The sequence below is a fragment of the Oncorhynchus mykiss genome, chromosome 22 (genome assembly GCF_013265735.2).
Source record: "Oncorhynchus mykiss isolate Arlee chromosome 22, USDA_OmykA_1.1, whole genome shotgun sequence".
NCBI lineage: Eukaryota > Metazoa > Chordata > Actinopteri > Salmoniformes > Salmonidae > Oncorhynchus > Oncorhynchus mykiss.
Window position 1 is genome coordinate 10,164,062 of NC_048586.1, and position 23,665 is coordinate 10,187,726.

At 45.3% G+C, this 23,665-nt stretch overlaps 1 protein-coding gene across 1 annotated transcript in view; it reads right to left on the minus strand.

The window, feature by feature from the left end:
• The window catches only part of vwa8 (von Willebrand factor A domain containing 8), a 93,083-nt gene that overhangs the window by 21,115 nt on the left and 48,303 nt on the right, over nucleotides 1-23,665 (minus strand). Inside the window, exons 27-39 of the mRNA XM_036958712.1 lie at nucleotides 21,196-21,304; nucleotides 20,893-21,031; nucleotides 20,525-20,712; nucleotides 19,312-19,434; nucleotides 19,017-19,081; nucleotides 18,803-18,928; nucleotides 16,831-16,940; nucleotides 16,311-16,462; nucleotides 14,968-15,172; nucleotides 14,751-14,832; nucleotides 12,419-12,623; nucleotides 1,028-1,136; nucleotides 772-928 (exon numbers count right to left, since the gene is read on the minus strand). Coding sequence (XP_036814607.1) covers nucleotides 772-928; nucleotides 1,028-1,136; nucleotides 12,419-12,623; nucleotides 14,751-14,832; nucleotides 14,968-15,172; nucleotides 16,311-16,462; nucleotides 16,831-16,940; nucleotides 18,803-18,928; nucleotides 19,017-19,081; nucleotides 19,312-19,434; nucleotides 20,525-20,712; nucleotides 20,893-21,031; nucleotides 21,196-21,304 — 1,770 coding nt within the window. The remainder of the gene's footprint in view (nucleotides 1-771; nucleotides 929-1,027; nucleotides 1,137-12,418; nucleotides 12,624-14,750; nucleotides 14,833-14,967; nucleotides 15,173-16,310; nucleotides 16,463-16,830; nucleotides 16,941-18,802; nucleotides 18,929-19,016; nucleotides 19,082-19,311; nucleotides 19,435-20,524; nucleotides 20,713-20,892; nucleotides 21,032-21,195; nucleotides 21,305-23,665) is intronic.

The window sequence follows — 23,665 nt, forward strand, 5'->3', positions numbered from 1 at the left end:
GAGCCCAAGGCTTCAGCAAAGGCCTGCTCCAAATGTTGTTGTCTCGACATTTTAAATCCCTGGTCTTCCAGAAATCCTGCTTATTCCCTCCTGATTCCGGGAAATCTCTAACCAGGATTTCGGAAAACCAGGGAATGTATTGTAAGTTCCCGGAATTTTGCAACCCTAGTCACGAGTGATGATCTAGTATCGAGAAATGCTTCTATTGTCACAGCTATTTGGAACGTGACCATCAGCATGTAACAACATGGCTTTACACTAGGCCTGTCACTGACACTATAGGGAGAACGAGAGAGAAGGACACGGGAAGAGAGGGAGAAAGGCAGGGAGGGAGAGAGAGAGAGAGAGAGCAGGTTAAAAGCAGTCAGTGTTGGAGCAGGGGCACCCAAAAAAGAGATGAGAAAAAGGGGGGAAAAAGCAGAGAAAGTAGAGAGGGATAGAACAGAGGGAGCCTTCATTGCTGTTGAAAGTTGTGTCCTCTCAACCCCAATCCTGAACGAACACACACACACACACACACACACACACACCCTTTTCCAGGAGGATCAATCGCAGCATTCATCCTGGCCCCAGCTCCATTCCATCCTAGCCCAGGTTAGAGCCACATACCAGGGATAGCTGTTCAGGAGGAGCCCCTCTGGGTGTCCAAACATAAAGCCCTAATGGAGCTATCCTTTATACTGGGCCTATCAATTACACACAAAGTGCATCACAGAGGCACAGGCAAAGGTTTACCGACACCCACCCACGCGGGCGCACGCACACACACACCTGGCTTTGAAGGCCTTCTCTCCCATCTCTCTGGCTGCTTTGCGGACATCCTCAGGGATAGCATCAATCTCAGCCTTGGACAACTGGTGCACCTTGTGACCCGCATCTAAACGGTAGGGTCCCCCTTTGCCACCTAGGCCAGCTGTGTCTCTGCCCCCTACAGGACAAACAGAAGTGTTACACATCACAGACGCACGGAAACACACACATTTCATTGCCTGTTATTACTATCATCTGACCCAAAGTGTCGACCCACCTGTACCCCCGGCCCACTGATTGCCCCCAACATGGGGGGCATTTTTGGGGTCTACCTTGCCGTGTTTGGGGGCCGTCACATCCAGACCACTGTCCCTCTGAACGGTAATCTGAGCGAGAGAGAGAGAGCGAGAGCGAGAGCGAGAGAGAGAGAGAGAGAGAGAGAGAGAGAGAGAAAAGAAGAACAGAGATGTCAGTTTGTATTTCAGTTAATTAGTAGTCATTTATTGTTTCTCCAAATGATCTGAGAGACAGAGAGAGAGAGACAGACAGACAGAGACAGAGACAGAGAGAGAGAGAGAGAGAGAGAGAGAAAAGAAGAACGGAGATGTCAGTTAGTATTTCAGTTAATTAGTAGTCATTTATTGTTTCTCCAAATGATCTGAGAGAGAGAGAGAGAGAGAGAGAGAGAGAGAGAGAATGAGAGAGAGAGAGAGAGAAGGAGAGACACAGAAGGAGAGAGACAGAGACAGAGAGAGAGACAGAGAGACAGAGAGAGAGACAGAATGAGAGAGACAGAGAAGGAGAGACCGAGAGAGACAGAGAGACACAGAAGGAGAGACAGAGAGACAGAGAGAGAGACAGAGAGACAGAGAGACAGAGAGAGACAGAGAGACACAGAGGGAGAGAGACAGAGAGAGAGACAGAGAGAGAGACAGAGAGAGACACAGAGACAGAGAGAGACAGAGAGAGACAGAGAGAGAGACACAGAGAGACACAGAGACAGAGAGACAGAGAGAGAGACAGAGAGAGACAGAGAGACAGAGAGAGAAACAGAGAGACACAGAGAGACACAGAGAGACACAGAGACAGAGAGAGAGACAGAGAGAGAGACAGAGAGAGAAACAGAGAGGGGGTATTGAAGAGAAGGAGCGAGAATGAGAGAGGGGAAGAGTACTCGTATGGCCGGTGGAAAAAAAATAAAAATAACGATCCCAAACCCTCTTCAGCTGTAGACGTTTTCCACCAGAAGTCTATCAGTATGCAGTACACAGCAACACACAGCTCCGCATCTCAGAGTACTCTCTTTCATTCAGCTAGATATGAAGAGAATGTGCAATTTCTCTCTCTTCTCTTTCACTGAAGACAGGATGGACAGATCAGGCTCTGTATCCATCCAGCAGAGAGAGGGGGAGGAGGAGGAGAGAGGTCAGGGCCCCTAGCATTTGAGTTCCCGCTCAGTGACACTCTCTCAGCCAAGATCCCACACACACACACACTTGTGCACTGCTCACATACTCTCTCTTATTCACACTCTCCTCTCTGCCAAGATCACACATACACTCCGGCTAAGTCAAGATCACAGTCTTGGAAGCCAGTCACCATGACACTGACACTCACATGTTCTCATATAATCTGACACAAAGTTTTCCTTGAATAAGTGAACATTTGACTGTTACTCCCCTTTGTGTGTGTGATGTGTTTTGATGTTTTTTTGCTATATCATGGAGTGAGCCGTTGAATGTGTTTATTCAGCCTAATCTGAGAGGAACATTCCCCTGGCCGGACCCCACCTTCTTTCCACTGACCAACCCCCCACCTTCTCAACTGTGCCTATGGCATCAAGTTCACGACCCTGTCGGTCTGTGTACAAGGAGTCTGAAGGTCTACCTCCGGTTGGTGGAGCACGGCGCTTGCAACGCCAGGATAGTGGGTTCGATTCCCGGGACCACCGTACGTAAAATGTATGCAGGCACGACTGTACGTCACTTTGGATGAAATTGCATATATTATGACATGAAATATCTAGCTACATGGAGTCTGCTGTGTGGTCGAGGCTCCACAACGTGACACACTTTGTAGCAGAGCCCTGTGGGCTGAGCCCTTGGTGCAGTCTATCAGCTGATCTCTATATATACACAGAGGTCAGGCAGATTATACAGCTAAGCCTGATGTTTTTATTTTATTTCACCAGGTAGGTCAGTTGAGAACAAGTTCTCATTTACAACTGCGACTTGGCCAAGATAAAGCAAAGCAGTGTGACACAAACAACACAGAGTTACACATTAAATAAACAAGTGTACAGTCAACAACACAATAGAAAAAAAAGTCTATATACAATGTGTGCAAATGGCGTGAGGAGGTAAGGCAATAAATAGGCCATAGTAGCGAAGTAATACCAATTTGGCAGATTAACACTGGAGTGATAGATGAGCATATGATGGTGTGTAAGTAGTGATACTGGTGCGCAAAAGAGCAGAAAAGTTAATAAAAACAATATGGGGATGAGGTAGGTAGATTGGGTGGGCTATTTACAGATGGGCTATATACAGCTGCAGCGATCAGTTAGCTAGTCAGATACTTGATGTTTAAAGTTAGTGAGGGAAATATAAGTCTCCAGCTTCAGCGATTTTTGCAATTCATTCCAGTCAATGGCAGCAGAGAACTGGAAGAGGGAGTGAGACAGAGAGGGGGAATGACTCATTACTTATTGTATCAGAGAGAGATAAGGCCATATGTCTGCTCTTTTATACAGGAGTGTATACAAGGTGACTAACGAACATCATAGAAGAAACCTCTCCTGTTACACGTGTGTGTGTGTGCGCACTCACATGGTTGTAGCAGACCTGCATACCAGCTCCCATACATGGAGATGGATGCATTCTGTGTGCCACCCCCACATGTGCACACAAACACACGTGTACACAAACACACGTGTACACAAACACACGTACACACACACACGTGTACAACACACACACACACACACGTGTACACACACACACACACACGTGTACACACACACACACACGTGTACACACATACGTGTACACACACACACACACACACACACACACACACGTGTACACACACACACACACAGTTCATATTCATCATGTGGCTCTTTGTCCTTCACCCAGGAAGTTTGTGTCATCAGGTCCCCAGTTTCTTTGGCAAGGTACATTTATCACAAAGTGCTTTCTAGCAATCTGACACTAAACCCATAAAAAGCTAGAGGTGTGAAAGTAAAACCTTCAGAGGAAACTTTCAGAGGAACTAGACATCAGAGGAAACCTTCAGAGGAACTAGACTTCAGAGGAAACCTTCAGAGGAACTAGACTTCAGAGGAACTAAACTTCAGAGGAAGTAGACTTCAGAGGAACTAAACTTCAGAGGAACTAGACATCAGAGGAACTAGACATCAGAGGAAACCTTCAGAGGAACTAGACTTCAGAGGAACTAGACTTCAGAGGAAACCTTCAGAGGAACTAGACTTCAGAGGAACTAGACTTCAGAGGAACTAGACTTCAGAGGAACTAGACTTCAGAGGAACTAGACTTCAGAGGAACTAGACATCAGAGGAAACCTTCAGAGGAACTAGACTTCAGAGGAACTAGACATCAGAGGAAACCTTCAGAGGAACTAGACTTCAGAGGAAGTAGACTTCAGAGGAAACCTTCAGAGGAAATCTTCAGAGGAACTAGACTTCAGAGGAAGTAGACTTCAGAGGAAACCTTCAGAGGAACTAGACTTCAGAGGAACTAGACTTCAGAGGAACTAGACTTCATAGGAAACCTTCAGAGGAACTAGACTTCAGAGGAACTAGACTTCAGAGGAAACCAGAGGAACTAGACTTCAGAGGAAACCTTCAGAGGAACTAGACTTAAGAGGAACTAAACTTCAGAGGAAACCTTCAGAGGAACTAGACTTCAGAGGAACTAAACTTCAGAGGAAACCTTCAGAGGAACTAAACTTCATAGGAACTAAACTTCAGAGGAAACCTTCAGAGGAACTAAACTTCAGAGGAACTAAACTTCAGAGGAAACCTTCAGAGGAACTAGACTTCAGAGGAACTAAACTTCAGAGGAACTAAACTTCAGAGGAAACCTTCAGAGGAACTAAACTTCAGAGGAACTAAACTTCATAGGAAACCTTCAGAGGAACTAGACTTCAGAGGAACTAGACTTCAGAGGAAACCAGAGGAACTAGACTTCAGAGGAAACCTTCAGAGGAACTAGACTTCAGAGGAACTAAACTTCAGAGGAAACCTTCAGAGGAACTAGACTTCAGAGGAACTAAACTTCAGAGGAAACCTTCAGAGGAACTAAACTTCATAGGAACTAAACTTCAGAGGAAACCTTCAGAGGAACTAAACTTCAGAGGAACTAAACTTCAGAGGAAACCTTCAGAGGAACTAGACTTCAGAGGAACTAAACTTCAGAGGAACTAAACTTCAGAGGAAACCTTCAGAGGAACTAAACTTCAGAGGAACTAAACTTCAGAGGAAACCTTCAGAGGAACTAGACTTCAGAGGAACTAAACTTCAGAGGAACTAAACTTCAGAGGAAACCTTCAGAGGAACTAAACTTCAGAGGAACTAGACTTCAGAGGAAACCTTCAGAGGAACTAGACTTCAGAGGAACTAAACTTCAGAGGAAGTAGACTTCAGAGGAACTAAACTTCAGAGGAACTAGACATCAGAGGAACTAGACATCAGAGGAAACCTTCAGAGGAACTAGACTTCAGAGGAACTAGACTTCAGAGGAAACCTTCAGAGGAACTAGACTTCAGAGGAACTAGACTTCAGAGGAACTAGACTTCAGAGGAACTAGACTTCAGAGGAACTAGACTTCAGAGGAACTAGACATCAGAGGAAACCTTCAGAGGAACTAGACTTCAGAGGAACTAGACATCAGAGGAAACCTTCAGAGGAACTAGACTTCAGAGGAAGTAGACTTCAGAGGAAACCTTCAGAGGAAATCTTCAGAGGAACTAGACTTCAGAGGAAGTAGACTTCAGAGGAAACCTTCAGAGGAACTAGACTTCAGAGGAACTAGACTTCAGAGGAACTAGACTTCATAGGAAACCTTCAGAGGAACTAGACTTCAGAGGAACTAGACTTCAGAGGAAACCAGAGGAACTAGACTTCAGAGGAAACCTTCAGAGGAACTAGACTTCAGAGGAACTAAACTTCAGAGGAAACCTTCAGAGGAACTAGACTTCAGAGGAACTAAACTTCAGAGGAAACCTTCAGAGGAACTAAACTTCATAGGAACTAAACTTCAGAGGAAACCTTCAGAGGAACTAAACTTCAGAGGAACTAAACTTCAGAGGAAACCTTCAGAGGAACTAGACTTCAGAGGAACTAAACTTCAGAGGAACTAAACTTCAGAGGAAACCTTCAGAGGAACTAAACTTCAGAGGAACTAAACTTCAGAGGAAACCTTCAGAGGAACTAGACTTCAGAGGAACTAAACTTCAGAGGAACTAAACTTCAGAGGAAACCTTCAGAGGAACTAAACTTCAGAGGAACTAAACTTCAGAGGAAACCTTCAGAGGAACTAAACTTCAGAGGAACTAAACTTCAGAGGAACTAAACTTCAGAGGAACTAGACATCAGAGGAACTAGACATCAGAGGAAACCTTCAGAGGAACTATACTTCAGAGGAACTAGACTTCAGAGGAACTAGACTTCAGAGGAACTAGACTTCAGAGGAACTAGACTTCAGAGGAAACCTTCAGATGAACTAGACTTCAGAGGAACTCAACTTCAGAGGAACTAGACTTCAGAGGAAACCTTCAGAGGAACTAGACTTCAGAGGAACTAAACTTCAGAGGAACTAGACTTCAGAGGAAACCTTCAGAGGAACTAGACTTCAGAGGAAACCTTCAGAGGAAACCTTCAGAGGAACTAGACTTCAGAGGAACTAGACTTCAGAGGAAACCTTCAGAGGAACTAGACTTCAGAGGAACTAGACTTCAGAGGAACTAGACTTCAGAGGAACTAGACATCAGAGGAACTAGACATCAGAGGAAATAGACATCAGAGGAAACCTTCAGAGGAACTAGACATCAGAGGAAACCTTCAGAGGAACTAGACTTCAGAGGAACTAGACATCAGAGGAACTAGACATCAGAGGAACTAGACATCAGAGGAAACCTTCAGAGGAACTAGACTTCAGAGGAACTAGACTTCAGAGGAACTAGACTTCAGAGGAACTAGACTTCAGAGGAACTAGACTTCAGAGGAAACCTTCAGAGGAACTAGACTTCAGAGGAACTAGACTTCAGAGGAAACCTTCAGAGGAACTAGACTTCAGAGGAAACCAGAGGAACTAGACTTCAGAGGAACTAGACTTCAGAGGAAACCTTCAGAGGAACTAGACTTCAGAGGAACTAAACTTCAGAGGAACTAGACTTCAGAGGAACTAAACTTCAGAGGAACTAGACTTCAGAGGAACTAGACTTCAGAGGAACTAGACTTCAGAGGAAACCTTCAGAGGAACTAGACTTCAGAGGAACTAGACTTCAGAGGAACTAGACTTCAGAGGAAACCTTCAGAGGAACTAGACATCAGAGGAAACCTTCAGAGGAACTAGACTTCAGAGGAACTAGACCTCAGAAGGGGACACCCATAGACATAGAATGATCTAGAATTATAAATTAGAAGCATTTCTATGGCGACACCATCCAGGTGGAAATGGAGTCTGGGAGTGATCATTGCCTGTAAGAGGTGAAAGGTGGCGAACACGTGTCTCCATTTTGATGCATCAGCACCTGTAAAGGGAGACTGACTGGGACTCCATTCTGGCTCATGAGTGTCAGTAAAAATGTGTCCGACCATGACTCATGTTGAGTCACCAATGTCAGTAAACAAGTGACATGCTCATAAGCAACAGCAAACAACCTTTTAACCCCTCTGTTTACTCCTATAGTGAGACTACTGGGTAAAACCATTTTGTTCTGCATTGAAATGACTGGGATCTCTGAGGGATGGTCGAATTCCATTCGTCGCCAGTATCCAGTCAACATCCCTGGCATGGGGAATTCCTTGTTAAGGGTGGGTGTTGAGAGTCTCTCTCTACAATTAATAGGCTCGTAACTCTCTGCACACAGATGGTTTATGGGGCATGAGGTGTGTGAGTGTGAGTGTGAGTGTGAGTGTGAGTGTGAGTGTGTGTGTGTGTGTGTGTGTGTGTGTGTGTGTGTGTGTGTGTGAGTGTGTGTGTGTGTGTGTGTGTGTGTGTGACTGGCTTGGCCAAGCAGAACTGTAGCGAGAACATAAGATCAGTACAGATATCATTGTCCGGTATAGTGTTGACGTGCGTAAGTGTATGTGTGTGTGTTGATGGGTGATTTCAGTAATGGTGTAATGAAGAAATGTCTTCACTGGCGTGGTTGGACATGGGCAACAGACGCTTCAGAGAACACATACACACAATAGGGCCATTATGAGGTCATAGTGAGCTGTCATTTATAGATGAGGCAAAGAGGTCAATGGAACTCGAACAAAACAATGGAAATGCCATGGAAACGCGTGGGGGAAAGATGGGGGAAAGATGTCAGTGCCCCCTAGGAAAATGTGCCCAAATTTTGGCTATTGTTTATTTGACATTTTACGCTTGGATAAAAGCAGGAGTTTTTATCCAGAGTGACTTACAGTAGCAATTAGGGTTAAGTGCCTTGCTCAAGGGAACATCGGCAGATTGCTTATATGTGTATTTCATACTATGTTGAGGTAAAAATCTGAGTATAACGCTTGTATGGATTTCAACCCCAACACATGTTCATTCATGTCATCACCAATCAACTGCATTACAGTTAAAAACAACTTTGACTACCCATGACCGATTTCTACATGCTAGCCATGCTACCAGCTTATACAAACGGGAGTTAGCATTTAACAGACTTCTTTTAAACCTGAAAAGGGGCCATTTCTAAACGCTGTGGAGTGAAAACAGCCAAATATACCCAGACACCCCAAAAAACACAGACTCAGATGCAGGTAAAGTTCAACAAACATTAATGACATCATACTAGCTCAAACCTACATGCTCCCACAGTATCCATACCCATCTCGTTTGTTCTCATAATAAAAAGTGTCTCATTGTTCATCCTTTGGATATTTCTAGGGCTTGAAATACCTTATGCCCCACGGTCTGTGTTCCATTGACCTCTTTACCGCATCTTTCTCTCCTCCATCAATGAAAAACAGCAGTGCTCGACACTAATTAAACACTGTTTATCAGTGTGTGTGTGTGTGTGTGTGTGTGTGTGTGTGCATGTATCTGTCTCTCGGGCGCCTATACATCAAAGCTGTGGAATATCAGCCTTTGTCCTCATAGCAACTAGCAGCCACTGATATGTCGGCCATCCATTGACAACTGTAGTCAATTCATAGAATCTCTTATACAGTATTATCGGTGTCTGATCATGTTACTTCACTTCCTTTTCCCTTTTAGTTAGCCTTGTTCAAATGGCCGTCTGAACCTGAGCTGGTAGCTATAGAGGTCCACAGCTATGTGGTCATTGGACAGATATTGTCATTGTGACCGGAGAGGGTTAAAGGTTAGATTTGTCGCTCTAAACCAGGACGTCCTGATCCTGGTCTGTAGACACACAGTGTGTGTGTGTGTGTGTGTGTGTGTGTGTGTGTGTGTGTGTGTGTGTGTGCGTGCGTGCGTGTGTGTGTGTGTGTTTCGGCCAGAAACATTTGATAGTGTGTGTGAATGTGTGTGTAGACATGTTATAGAGAGATGTGTTTGAGGAAGCACAGGGGAAGAAAGTGTTCATGTGTGTAGACAGATAAAATACCTCTCAGCCATGTTACAGAGAAACTCAAACAGCCATGTATGAGGAGGCCTGCTGTTTGCAGACGGCATAGTGAGCCTCAAGTACAGTGAGGCTGCATGTGTGTGTGCAATTTCAGAAGGCTTAGTGAGTCAGTGTGTGTAGGTATGTGTGTGAGGGTTTTCAGTGGGCTTATTGGTAGTGTGAGTGTGATTGTGTGTGTGAAGGTAAGCTTACAGTGTTTGCAGAGAGAGAGAGAGAGCATAGGAAGAGAGTGTGTTTGAAGGGCCATGTTGCGTGTGCTCAAGGTGACCATCAAAGAACACCCATAGATGGAGGAATCGAGCCTGAGAGAGGGGCTCTCACATGTTTGTGTTTGTGTGTGTGTATGTGTGTGCGTGTGTGTGTGTGTGTGTGTGTGTGTGTGTGTACCTGTGAGAAACTCTATCTATTTCGATTGCATTAGCAAACATAAGTCTGGACTAGTGCTCTTCATTCACGGTCATTAATTAATCAGGTGTTCGATTGTGCGTTCACTCCAGGCTTCAAGACCATATGATGAGGTTTCCACTTTTGGTACGATCCAATTGTACAAAAGTATTTGACTTGTCTTTGACTCAAGTCTATGACATAACCATGTCATACACACTGCACAGTACCTGCCACTGTGTCCCTGACAATACTAACCACCCAAGCCAGGTCAACTCCATCACATCACACAATGACCCCTAGCTAGGGTCAACTACATCCCACAATGACCCCTAGCTAGGGTCAACTCCATTACATCACACAATGACCCCTAGCTAGGGTCAACTCCATTACATCCCACAATACATTACATCCCACACTTGGCTAATCTAGTGGTTAGAGTGTTGGGCTAGTAACCGGAAGGTTGCAAGTTCAAATCCCTGAGCTGACAAGGTACAAATCTGTTGTTCTGCTCCTGAACAGGCAGTTAACCCACTGTTCCTAGGCCGTCATTGAAAATAAGAATTTGTTCTTAACTGATTTGCCTAGTTAAATAAAGGTAAAAAATAATACCTGCCACTGTGTCCCTGACAATACTAACCACCCAAGCCAGGTCAACTCCATCACATCACACAATAACCCCTAGCTAGGGTCAACTACATCCCACAATGACCCCTAGCTAGGGTCAACTCCATCACATCACACAATGACCACTAGCTAGGGTCAACTACATCACACAATGATCCCTAGCTAGGGTCAACTACATCACACAATGACCCCTAGCTAGGGTCAACCCCACTACATCCCACAATGACCCCTAGCTAGGGTCAATTCCATCACATCACACAATGACCCCTAGCTAGGGTCAACCCCACTACATCCCACAATGACCCCTAGCTAGGGTCAATTCCATCACATCACACAATGACCCCTAGCTAGGGTCAACTCCATCACATCACACAATGACCCCTAGCTAGGGTCAACCCCATTACATCACACAATGACCCCTAGCTTGAGTCAATTCCATCACATCACACAATGACCCCTAGCTAGGGTCAACTACATCACACAATGATCCCTAGCTAGGGTCAACTACATCACACAATGACCCCTAGCTAGGGTCATCTCCATTACATCCCACAATGACCCCTAGCTAGGGTCAACTCCATCACATCACACAATGACCCCTAGCTAGGGTCAACTACATCACATTCCACAATGACCCCTAGCTAGGGTCAACTCCATTACATCCCACTATGACCCCTAGCTATGGTCAACTCCATCACATTACTCAATGACCCCTAGCTAGGGTCAACTCCATCACATCACACAATGACCCCTAGCTAGGGTCAACCCCATTACATCCCACAATGGCCCCTAGCTAGGGTCAACTCCATTACATCCCACAATGACCCCTAGCTAGGGTCAACTCCATCACATTACTCAATGACCCCTAGCTAGGGTCAACTCCATCACATCCCACAATGACCCCTAGCTAGAATCAACTCCATTACATCACACAATGATCCCTAGCTAGGGTCAACCCCATCACATCACACAATGACCCCTAGCTAGGGTCAACCCCATTACATCAGTGCTACAATTATACTTAACATACTTCACATTATACCCATTAACAAAGAAAGACCAGTGATGACCTGTCTCTCATTCACAAAGACTACAACTGGAGGAATGTGTGAGAGAAAGTAGACATTTTCCTCAGGGCTCTCTAACTAGTGTTCCACACAGCATTGCAGACTCCAGGACTGTTTGTGGTTCAGCAACACTCTACACTGAGTGTACACAATTAAGAACACCTGCTCTTTCCATGATATAGACTGACCAGGTGAATCCAGGTGAAAGCTATGATCCCTTATTGATGTCACTTGTTAAATCCACTTCAATCAGTGTAGATGAAGAGGAGGAGACAGGTTAAAGAAGGATGTTTAAGCCTTGAGACAATTGAGACATGGATTGTGTACGTGTGCCATTCAGAGGGTGAATGGGAAAGACGAAAGATTGAAGTGCCTTTGAACAGGGTATGGTAGTAGGTACCAGGCACACCGGTTTGTGTCAAGAACTGCAACGCTGCTGGGTTTTTCACACTCAACAGTTTCAAGAATGGACCACCACCCAAAGGACATCCAGCCAACTGTGGGAAGCAGTGGAGTCAACATGGGCCCGATGAATTGAGGCTGTACACTCAGTGTATAAGGGTGAATATTTGTGACACAACATTGCCTCATGATGGTGACAATAGGGACTACAGGATGTAGGCTGCAGTATTAGTTTCCAGGCTACTACTGCACATTTAACAGGATCTGAACAATCTTAAAGTCAACTCTAGTCATTATATTTCTATATATCTACAAATTCAGAACATTTAACCTCACTAAACCATTCCCGGTCCTACCTGTATGGGCCTGCCGTCCTCTGAGCCAATCATGGTCCTCCATTCCAGCAGGGAGCGCTGCAGGTTCTCCAATCCAGTCTCCCAGAGCCGCACATACCCGCCCATATCCACCGTGACCACGCCCCCCGAACCCAGACCGGCCAATAGCACATCAGAGTCGGACACCTTCGAAATCCACGATGTGTAAGGAGAGACACTAAGAGACCTGTCAATCAGATGAAACAATCAATTAGGGAGAGGGTGCGAGACAACGAACCAATCCGATGAGTGTTCTAGTAAACCAATCAGAGGATGGAGTTTTCAGACACAGTATTCTTTAATATTTCAACTACTCCCAATCCCAAATCCACTCCAGCCCCTAGACACTTGTGTAGATCAGAAGGGATTGGATAGGTATACTCTGTGAAAGTGACGGCCACTTCCTCTTTACTTCCTTATGTTTCCCCCATACAGCACTGTTTTGAACTGGCTTCACAATTATATAATTAAATTCATTAAATTACTTACGCGGTCATTGAAGATATATGCAATTATATTCGTCTTTGAAGTTTTTAGTAATTTTTTTAACTTGAAGAACATTGCGCTCATTGAAAACCATTTTTTTTAAATACAAAAGTTTAAAAACAACAAGGCTGAGGGGCAGTCACTTCCTGGTTACTTAGCAACACACGTAGCTCAAACTTAACCTCTGACAGAGTAAGTGGAACTCTCACCATATTGCTTATACTTATCCAATCCTTTCAGATCCACATACAGTACCTTTGGAAAGCATTCAGATCCCTAGACTTTTTCCACATTTTGCTACATTACAACCCTATTCTAAAATGGATTAAATAAACACAAATCCTCAGCAATCTACACACAATACCCCATAATGACAAAGCGAAAACAGGTTCTGAGAAATCTTTGCAAATGTATAAAGAATATATATATATTAGTATTCAGACCCTTTGCTATGAGACTCGAAATTGAGCTCAGGTGCATCCTGTTTCAATTGATCACCCTTGAGATATTTCTATATTTCTATTTTATATCATTTAGAAAAGCACACACCTGTCTATATAAGGGCCCACAGTTGACAGTGCATGTCAGAGCAAAAACCAAGCCATGAGGTCAAAGGAATTGTCCGTAGAGCCCCGTGACAAGATTGTGTCGAGGCTCAGATCTGGGGAAGGGTACCATAACATTTCTGCAGCACTGAACATCCCCAAGAACAGAGTGGACTCCATCATTCTTAAATGAAAGAAGTTTGGAACCATTAAGACTCTTCCTAGAGCTGGCCGCCTGGCCAAACTGAGCAATCGGGGGAGAAGGGCCTTGGTCAGGGAGGTGCCCAAGAACCCGATGGTCACTCTGACAGAGCTCTAGAGTTCCTTGTTGAAAACGGTAGAACCTTCCAGAAGGACAACCATTTCTGCAGCACTCCACCAATCAGGCCTTTATGGTAGACTGGCCAGACGGAAGCCACTCCTCAGTAAATGGCACATGACAGCCCGCTTGGAGTTTGCCAAAAGGCACTTAAAGACTCTCAGACCACGAGAAACAAGATTCTCTGGTCTGATGAAACCAAGATTCAACTCTTTGACCTGAAAACAAAGTGTAACGTCTGGAAGAATCCTGGCACCATCCCTACGGTGAAGCATGGTGGTGGCAGCATCATGCTGTGGGGATGTTTTTCAGAGGCAGGAACTGGGAGACTAGTCAGGATCGAGGCAAAGATGAACAGAGCAAAGTACAGAGAGATCCTTGATGAAAACCTGCTCCAGAGCGCTCAGTCTGGACAACAGGACAATGATCCTAAGCACACAGCCAAGACAATGCAGGTGTGGCTTCAGGACAAGTCTCTGAATGTCCTTGAGTGGCCCAGCCAGAGCCCGGACTTGAACCCAATCGAACATCTCTGGTGAGACCTGAAAATAGCTGTGCAGCAAAGCTCCCCATCCAACCTGACAGAGCTTGAGAGGATCTGCAGAGAAGAATGGAAGAAACTCCCCAAATAAAGGTGTGCCAGACTTGTAGCATCATACCCAAGAAGACTTGAGGGTGTAATTCCTGCCAAAGGTGCTTCAACAAAGTACTGAGTAAAGGGTCTGAATACTTATATAAATGTGATAAAAAAAAAATTAAAAAGCAAACACACTTGCAAACACACTTTGTCATTATGGGGCATTGCGTTTAGATTTAATTCATTTTAGAATAAAGCTGTAACCTAACAAAATGTGGAAAAAGTCAAGGGGTCTGAATACTTTCCAAAGGCACTGTATGTGTATAGGGAGGTAGGGGCTATGTGTGGATGGATTTGGGTTAGTGTGCTATCAGAGTCCAGATATACCTTGGGACAGGAATATACTTCAGCTTCTTAGAGTTCAGGTCCGTCACCTCCAGGTAGGCAGCGGTCATCGGGGGTGTGACGTCTGTGTGACACACACGTACAAACGCCCACACACACAAACAAACAAATTATTGAGTATCCCAGGTTAAGGGTATGAATCAGACTCGGTTGTCTCTACACCAAAGTCAGCTATGCTATTGTACAGTGAGGCTCTGACCTGGGGGGAAGATATCTTTCAGGGGCACCTGTCCAGGTGGTAGGGCCCGGACCACCTGATTGGCCGACAGCAGACTGACACAGTTGGTCCGTTTGGCCACGCTGGACTTCAGCCCGCCCCGGGAGAAAATTTGACCTCCCGAGTCCCCGCCCCTCATCTCTGATAGGTCCACGTCCCTCTTAAAGCTGTACACCTCATTAGGAGACTACAGTGCAGGGAGAGAGCAACAGCAAAGCGAACTTCACACCTCTAATCAAAAGTCATGACATCTTTTATTGAAAGGAATTACAGTTGAAGTCGGAAGTTTACATACACCTTAGCCAAATACATTTAAACTCAGTTTTTCACAATTCCTGACATTTAATCCCCATAAAAATGTCCTATCTTAGGTCAGTTAGGATCACCACATTATTTTAAGAATGTGAAATGTCAGAATAATAGTAGAGAGAATTATTTATTTAGGCTTTTATTTCTTTTATCACATTCCCAGGGTCAAAACTTTACATATACTCAATTAGTATTTGGTAGCATTGCCTTTAAATTGTTTAACTTGGGTCAAACGTTTCGGGTAGCCTTCCACAAGCTTCCCACAATAAGTTGGGTGAATTTTGGCCCATTCCTCCTGACAGAGCTAGTGTAACTAAGTCAGGTTTGTAGGCCTCCTTGCTCGAACACGCTTTTTCAGTTGTGCACACAAATTTTCTATGGGATTGAGGTCAGGGCTTTGTGATGGACACTACAAAACCTTGACTTTGTTGTCCTTAAGCCATTTTTTCACAACTTTGGAAGTATGCTTGGGGTCATTGTCCATTTGGAAGACCCATTTGCGACCAAGCTTTAACTTCCTGACTGATGTCTTGAGATGTTGCTTCAATATATCCACATAATTTTCTTTCCTCGTGATGCCATCTATTTTGTGAAGTGCACCAGTCCCTCCTGCAGCAAAGCACCCCCACAACATGATGCTGCCACCCCTGTGTTTCACGGTTGGGATGGTGTACTTCGGCTTGCAAGCCTCCCCCTTTTTCCTCCAAACATAACGATGGTCATTATGGCCAAACAGTTATATTTTTGTTTCATCAGACTAGAGGACATTTCTCCAAAAAGTACGATCTTTGTCCCCATGTGCAGTTGCAAACCGTAGTCTTGCTTTTTTATGGCGGTTTTGGAGAAGTGGCTTCTTCCATGCTGAGCGGCCTTTCAGGTTATGTCGATATAGGACTCATTTTGCTGTGGATATAGATACTTTTGTACCTCTCTAACCAAAAGTCAAGATATTTCTCATCAAAAAGTCTTGGTAGCTATAATAAAAACTAATTGATCATTATACGCTGGTCTCTCACCATGAGGTCAGGGAAGCCCACTATGATGCGTGCGTAGGAGGAGGTGTCAGAGAGGAGTCGGTTGGGAGAGACTATCTTCTGACCCAGGGCTGCACTCAGGTTCTCATTAGGCAGCTGGTCACTACCCACTGTCTGGGGTACATACATCTCATCTGAGAGACAGAGGGGGGAGAGAGAGGGAGGAAGAAAGAGAGCGGGATAGACAGAGAGAGGGAGAGAGGCAGGGGGGAGAAAGAGAGAGGAAATGAGGGAAGCAGAGAGAGGAGAGGAGAGGAGGGAGAGAGAGAGGGAAAGAGGTAGGGAGAAGGAGGGAGACAGAGATATAGATTTATATGGGCAGGTGGGGGTAGATGGGGAAAGAAAGGGAGATGGGGGGTGAAGAAAGAAGAAAAGCGAGAGGTAAGAGCGAGGGAGAGAGATGGGGAGGAGAAAGAAGGTTGAGGACGGGTATGGACTTAGTGTCAGGGACATTAAATGACTCATGTCCTCACCTTATATGTTGAGTGTTCTGTTGTGTTACCTGAGCTGGCTCCATGGCCGGTGCTGACGCCGTCCTCACTGACGCTGTGTAGCTGACACACCCCAGAGTCTTCTGCTCCCATGTGCATTGGTTTGGTCAGCAGGAACTTCCTGTAAACAAAAATACCCCCCGGGCCCCCCCCCCTCGATGAATGAGGATAGAAGAAGAGCAGAGGAGAAGAGATGAAATGAGAAGAGACAAGAAGAGAAAAGATGAAAATAGGAAAGAAGAGAGGTGAATGAGGGAGAATAGCAGAGCAGAGTAAAGGAGGGAAGCAGAGCAGAGTAAAGGAGGGGAGCAGAGCAGAGTAAAGGAGGGGAGCAGAGCAGAGTAAAGGAGGGGAGCAGAGCAGAGTAAAGGAGGGAAGCAGAGCAGAGTAAAGGAGGGGAGCAGAGCAGAGTAAAGGAGGGGAGCAGAGCAGAGTAAAGGAGGGGAGCAGAGCAGAGTAAAGGAGGGGAGCAGAGCAGAGTAAATGAGAGGAGCAGAGTAAAGGAGGGGAGAAGAGTAAAGGAGGGGAGCAAATCAGAGTAAAGGAGGGGAGCAGAGCAGAGTAAAGGAGAGGAGCAGAGTAAAGTAAAGGAGGGGAGCAGAGCAGAGTAAAGGAGGGGAGCAGAGCAGAGTAAAGGAGAGGAGCAGAGTAAAGAAGAGGAGCAGAGCAGAGTAAAGGAGGGGAGCAGAGCAGAGTAAAGGAGGGGAGCAGAGCAGAGTAAAGGAGCAGAGCAGAGTAAAGGAGGGGAGCAGAGCAGAGTAAAGGAGGGGAGCAGAGCAGAGTAAAGGAGGGGAGCAAAGCAAAGGAGAGGAGCAGAGCAGAGTAAAGGAGATGAGCAGAGCAGAGTAAAGGAGATGAGCAGAGCAGAGTAAAGGAGAGGAGCAGAGTAAAGAAGAGGAGCAGAGCAGAGTAAAGGAGGGGAGCAGAGCAGAGTAAAGGAGCAGAGCAGAGTAAAGGAGGGGAGCAGAGCAGAGTAAAGGAGAGGAGCAAAGCAAAGGAGAGGAGCAGAGTAAAGGAGGGGAGCAGAGCAGAGTAAAGGAGAGGAGCAGAGTAAAGGAGCAGAGTAAAGGAGGGGAGCAGAGTAAAGGAGGGGAGCAGAGTAAAGGAGGGGAGCAGAGCAGAGTAAAGGAGGGGAGCAGAGCAGAGTAAAGGAGAGGAGCAGAGTAAAGGAGCAGAGTAAAGGAGGGGAGCAGAGTAAAGGAGGGGAGCAGAGCAGAGTAAAGGAGAGGAGCAGAGCAGAGTAAAGGAGAGGAGCAGAGCAGAGTAAAGGAGCAGAGTAAAGGAGGGGAGCAGAGTAAAGGAGGGGAGCAGAGTAAAGGAGGGGAGCAGAGCAGAGTAAAGGAGAGGAGCAGAGCAGAGTAAAGGAGGGGAGCAGAGCAGAGTAAAGGAGAGGAGCAGAGTAAATGAGCAGAGTAAAGGAGGGGAGCAGAGTAAAGGAGGGGAGCAGAGTAAAGGAGAGGAGCAGAGTAAAGGAGCAGAGTAAAGGAGGGGAGCAGAGTAAAGGAGAGGAGCAGAGTAAAGGAGGGGAGCAGAGTAAAGGAGAGGAGCAGAATAAAGGAAAGGAGCAGAGTAAAGGAAAGGAGCAGAGTAAAGGAGAGGAGCAGAGTAAAGAAGGGGAGCAGAGTAAAGGAGGGGAGCAGAGTAAAGGAGGGGAGCAGAGTAAAGGAGAGGAGCAGAGTAAAGAAGGGGAGCAGAGTAAAGGAGGGGAGCAGAGTAAAGGAGGGGAGCAGAGTAAAGGAGGGGAGCAGAGTAAAGGAGAGGAGCAGAGTAAAGAAGGGGAGCAGAGTAAAGGAGGGGAGCAGAGTAGAGGAGAGGAGCAGAATAAAGGAGAGGAGCAGAGTAAAGGAGAGGAGCAGAGTAAAGAAGGGGAGCAGAGTAAAGGAGGGGAGCAGAGTAAAGGAGGGGAGCAGAGTAAAGGAGAGGAGCAGAGTAAAGGAGAGGAGCAGAGTAAAGGAGAGGAGAGGCGAGTAGAGGATTAATTACTTGTTGGTGTTGCTCTCCACCAGTAGCCAGCGATCCTCTGCCACCAGAAATACCTTGCTGAGGTTGATGGGGAGGGAGATGGTGTGAACCCGGCCCTCCAGCACATCCAGCACATCCAACTGGTTACTACAGCAACACAGGAGGGACACACTTCACTTTACAGTTTCCAAAAAGCAAAGGGGAAGGAGGTAGAGTAGCAATGAGCTGAGCTTACCCGCCCTCCTTGTAGAACAGAAGCCAGTTCTTGTAGGCAAACTCCCGGCACATCTTATGACCTCCCTAATAAAGAATATTCTGGATTACGTAGTGTACAGTACACAGGTGACAACCTGTTTTGGTGTCTCAAGTCATTGTACTGTTAAAGAGATATTCACAAAAAAAACGTCTACGCATGTATGACATACTGTATCCTGTGTATGTGGCATATTATGTCTGACTTTATCTTGTGGATTTCGTTGTACAAGTGGTATAAAGGAAGTGGCCGAATGGAGTTTCAGTGGGTATGAGACCTGTGCCTCCTTGCTGCTGCTCCACCATTTGGAAGCTTTAGGGGCGGGCTGTTCTGGCTCCTGTGACAGAATGAGTCTCCTCACCGCTCCTGTTAATACGTCTAGATGTAATACTGTGTTACTCTGTGTGAGAGAGAGAGAGAGAGAGAACTTGGTTAGAAAGAGCAGTTGGGGGAGAACCAGGCCACAGTGATCTGCAGGACTAAGCTGTGTTACTCTGTGTGAGAGAGAGAGAGAGAGAGAGAGAAAACTTGGTTAGAAAGAGCAGTTGGGGGAGAACCAGGCCACAGTGATCTGCAGGACTAAGCTGTGTTACTCTGTGAGAGAAAGAGAGAGAGAGAGAGAGAGAACTTGGTTAGAAAGAGCAGTCGGGAGAACCAGGCCACAGTGATCTGCAGGACTAAGCTGTGTTATGCAGGTAGGCTACATCTGGAAGGACCAAGGATTATCTCTGTTCCACATACGGAACTGTGGCGAGCAGTCTCCTCTTGACAGACATTAAAGCACCATAGATTCATTCCTCCCTTCACACCCCAGTCACCAGGGGGCGCCACTATCCAGTGTTAATCTTCCATGACAGTGAGTGGTCACTGTGCATGCGTGTCTGCGTGCGTGTAAGTGTCTCGCTCAGCTAAGCCGCGGCTTTTATTCATGACTCACACAGCTAAATCTTCAGTTAACTTTTTAAGGGGAAAGCCAAGGGGCAGGGGAATAGCAATCCCAGGACTAACCCTCCCTCCACCATACTGTAATAGTTTCCTTATGGTCTAGCTCTTTGAAATCAGAGAGATATAATATATATATATATATATATACGTATAGAAACCAACTGTCACTCTTTGAGACTTGGTGCTGGAGTGTGTGTGCGTGTGTGTATGTGCGCACGTGTGTGTGTTCTGGCTAGCTGACCGTGTTCCATTAAAAACATTTCTTTCTTGTTTTATTTTTTTTCTCCCCTGAGAGAGCCATGACCTCTGCATAACCTCCATTATGATATCTGGAGTTCCATTTGTTTGGACAGGAGAAATGACATACTATCACTCACTTTCTCTCTCTCTTTCTGTTTTCCTGTCCTCCACCCAAAACAAAGGCTATTTCTTCCCCCCTAATACGGCAAAGCTGTATAATCATTTGGGTCATGAAAGAGCGCACGGCGTGTGCACACGTATCCGTTTTCAGCCATCTCTCTGGAGCTATAGGAGGTCTCCCCTACCTGTTCCTCATGTAGCACCACCTGTCCCTCCAGTGGGCTGCCCAGGGCAGCGACAGTCACAAAGGGCTGCCAGACTCCACTGATGGTCCTGGGGAAGACATCATACAGCTCCATACACTGGACTGTGTCTCCGCTCTCCTTCATGGCAAACAGGCACACCGGGTTACACGTAGCCATGTAGATCGCATCTGAAACAGGAAGTTAGTGTGCTAGTGTGTGGAGGAGGTGGGGCTGTTGTGTACTCTTGTTCTCTCGTTGCGTGCAGACACACTGGGTTACATGTAGCCACACAGTTTGCGATGTGTGTGTGTGTGTGTGTGTGAGGTGTGTTTAAATGCATGCGTGTGGCGTGAGTATGGATCTCCTACCGTTGTTGGTGGTGATGTCACAGATGATGTTGACCTCGCTCATAGGGATCTGCCAGGTAGCTTTCTCTTCGGTGAAGCTCAGAGCTCTGGACTCCTGCCTCTCACAGGGATAGCCCTGCACACGTAGAAACACTGGCCCCTACAAACACAGTGCACAAAGTCAAGGACACAAATTGACGGCCCTGTCTAGAAACCTCTAGCCCCTATGCACTTCATAAACTGTGTGTGTGTGTTAGTACCTTTAAAATGTGTGTGTGTGTGTGTTAGTATCTTTAAAATGTGTGTGTGTGTGTGTGTTATTACCTTTATATCGATAGGGTGCGTCTCTGTAGGGCAGAGCAGTTTGCGCCGGGCGTTCCCCTCCTGGTTGGTGGTCCAGTAGCCAGACATCCTGACCTCTGGGAGGGGAAGCCTAGGAGGGAGGGGGAGAGGTCACATGTCATTACCATGACAACCACACACAGCGCTATCAGAAAGGTGCGAAGGACTCTTAGGATACATCTCAATGAAGCCCTATTCCCTAAAGTACAAATAGGGCTCTAGGACTGACTAAAACTAAGTGCACTACATGTATACAGGGTAAGTGTAGTATAGTATGGGATTAAATTTACCCCTTTTTCTCCCCAAGTTCATGGTTTCTAATGGGTAGTTAGTCTTGTCTCATTGCTGCAACTCAAGTACGGACTTGGGAGAGGCGAAGGCCGAGAGCCGTGCATCCTCCGAAACACAACCCAACCAAGCCGCACTGTTTCTTGACACAATCCCCACTTAACCCGGAAGCCATCCGCACCAACGTGTCAGAGGAAACACCGTGTCAGCGTGCACTGTGCCTGGCCCGCCACAGCAGTCACTAGTGCACGATGGGACAGGGACATCCCTTCCGGCCAACCTCTCCCCTAACCCGGACGACATTGGGCCAATTGTGCGCCGCCCCATGGGTCTCCCGGTTGCCTTAGACCACTGCGCCAATCGTGAGGACATATCGTATGGGATTTGAGTAAAAAGATATGGGGGTGCATCTCAGTCAAACGTTCGTCTTCTCTCCCTCATCTGCACTAATCTGAAAATACAGACTAGGGGATATCAATAAGTTGTGCGTTTTGTGTGGTCTGTGAATAAATAGCATTTTGTGTGGTCTGTGTATAAATACTGTGTCTGATGTGTCTGTCCAGATCTTCTATGGAAACCCACACTTTCCCATGACTCACTGCTGGGTTTAGGCCACGGCGTAATAGGTCGCAAGTGGGATGTAAGAAACAACACCACAATATACCAAACCACCAGGAACTGTCCAACTCAATAGAAATCACCCTAAAAATAGAAATTCTGAAGGCATTATACAACGTGTCTAATAACCGCTTGTCCCAATTTGGACTGCTCGAGTTCACAGAGTAGAGATATTTATTTGATACAACTGGGCAAAAAGGATTGTGGAAGGTTATTCCGTGTATTGGTTATTAATATTAATCCCATTTTAGATTGAGACCAAAGCATTTCTATTGAATAAATATGGGAAATTGAATACGACAATGCGGTACACACCAGGGTTGGGCTCAATAACATTTTGGAATTGACTCCCATTCAACTCATTAATATAAATTGGAATTGAATTAGCCCCACCCCACAGGATGCAGCATTTGAATGATAGGAAGTAGAATTGAATTCAGCGCAATTCAAAGAAATTTCACTCAGTCATAGAACATTGAATCGGACAGGTCACTTCCAGATACCATAGAATACATCACTTTTCTCTGGGAACAATGTTAATTCACTCTTTGAACCTTGGTGCTTAGAATAAATAGCCTATTATACTTCCACCAAACATTTCATTTGTTTGGCTTCTTTTTGAAGGCCTCAGGGTCAACTTGAGTGTTAAACTAATGCATTCTGGAAAGTGTATAATGAAATATAATAACTTTGAATATTTGCATACAGGTTTTGTTTCCCTTGATCATTCATTTTAGGAGTTTGTCCTGAAAATCAATTGTTTCAACAATATTTGAAATGCATGTCTATAACAACATGTTTGATGTTTTACAATATGTATATTTGTATAGACTACACCTAAAATAGAATGAGGCACTTGAATTTCATTGAATTTCACCAACTTAAATGATATTTCATTTCATTCAAATTGCAATTCTATATACTGTTGTTTTACTTCAATTAAATGTCAATTACAATTCAAGAATTGAATATGAATTTAGATGCATTCTCAATTCAATTCTGAATTGAATCCAACCCTGGTACACATGCCTGTTTGGTGTTAAGTTGCCATGCCTGGAATCAGGTTGCCGTACAGTACCCGTAGACAGCCTTAGTAATAGCATCTAACCTAGTCTATTAAACACAATCATTTCATACCAATCTAGACTCATAAAGACTCGTCATGGAAGGAAAATACTTGTTTCTTCCCTGTTTGGCCCGCAAGATTGTTCTACTTGAGGATTATAAAAGACAACTTCACCAAAACAGGGTTTATAATGAAAAACAGGAGGCAGAAGAAACAAATATTTTCCTTTATTAAAATCTATACATTTACGATGAGATGGAATATAATCTTAAAGGAATCCTTACCTGCCTTTCTAATGAAACGAGGAAATACTTCATTTAATCGGAATAGAGGAATATTGAGATGGTAAAACAGCATACATTCAAATCTAAAACATTTGAATATATAAAAAAGGCAAAGTAACACACAGCACTGTACAACCGTATAGGTAGATGCATAACAGTACATACATACTGTATAACCAACCATCAACGGTGACCA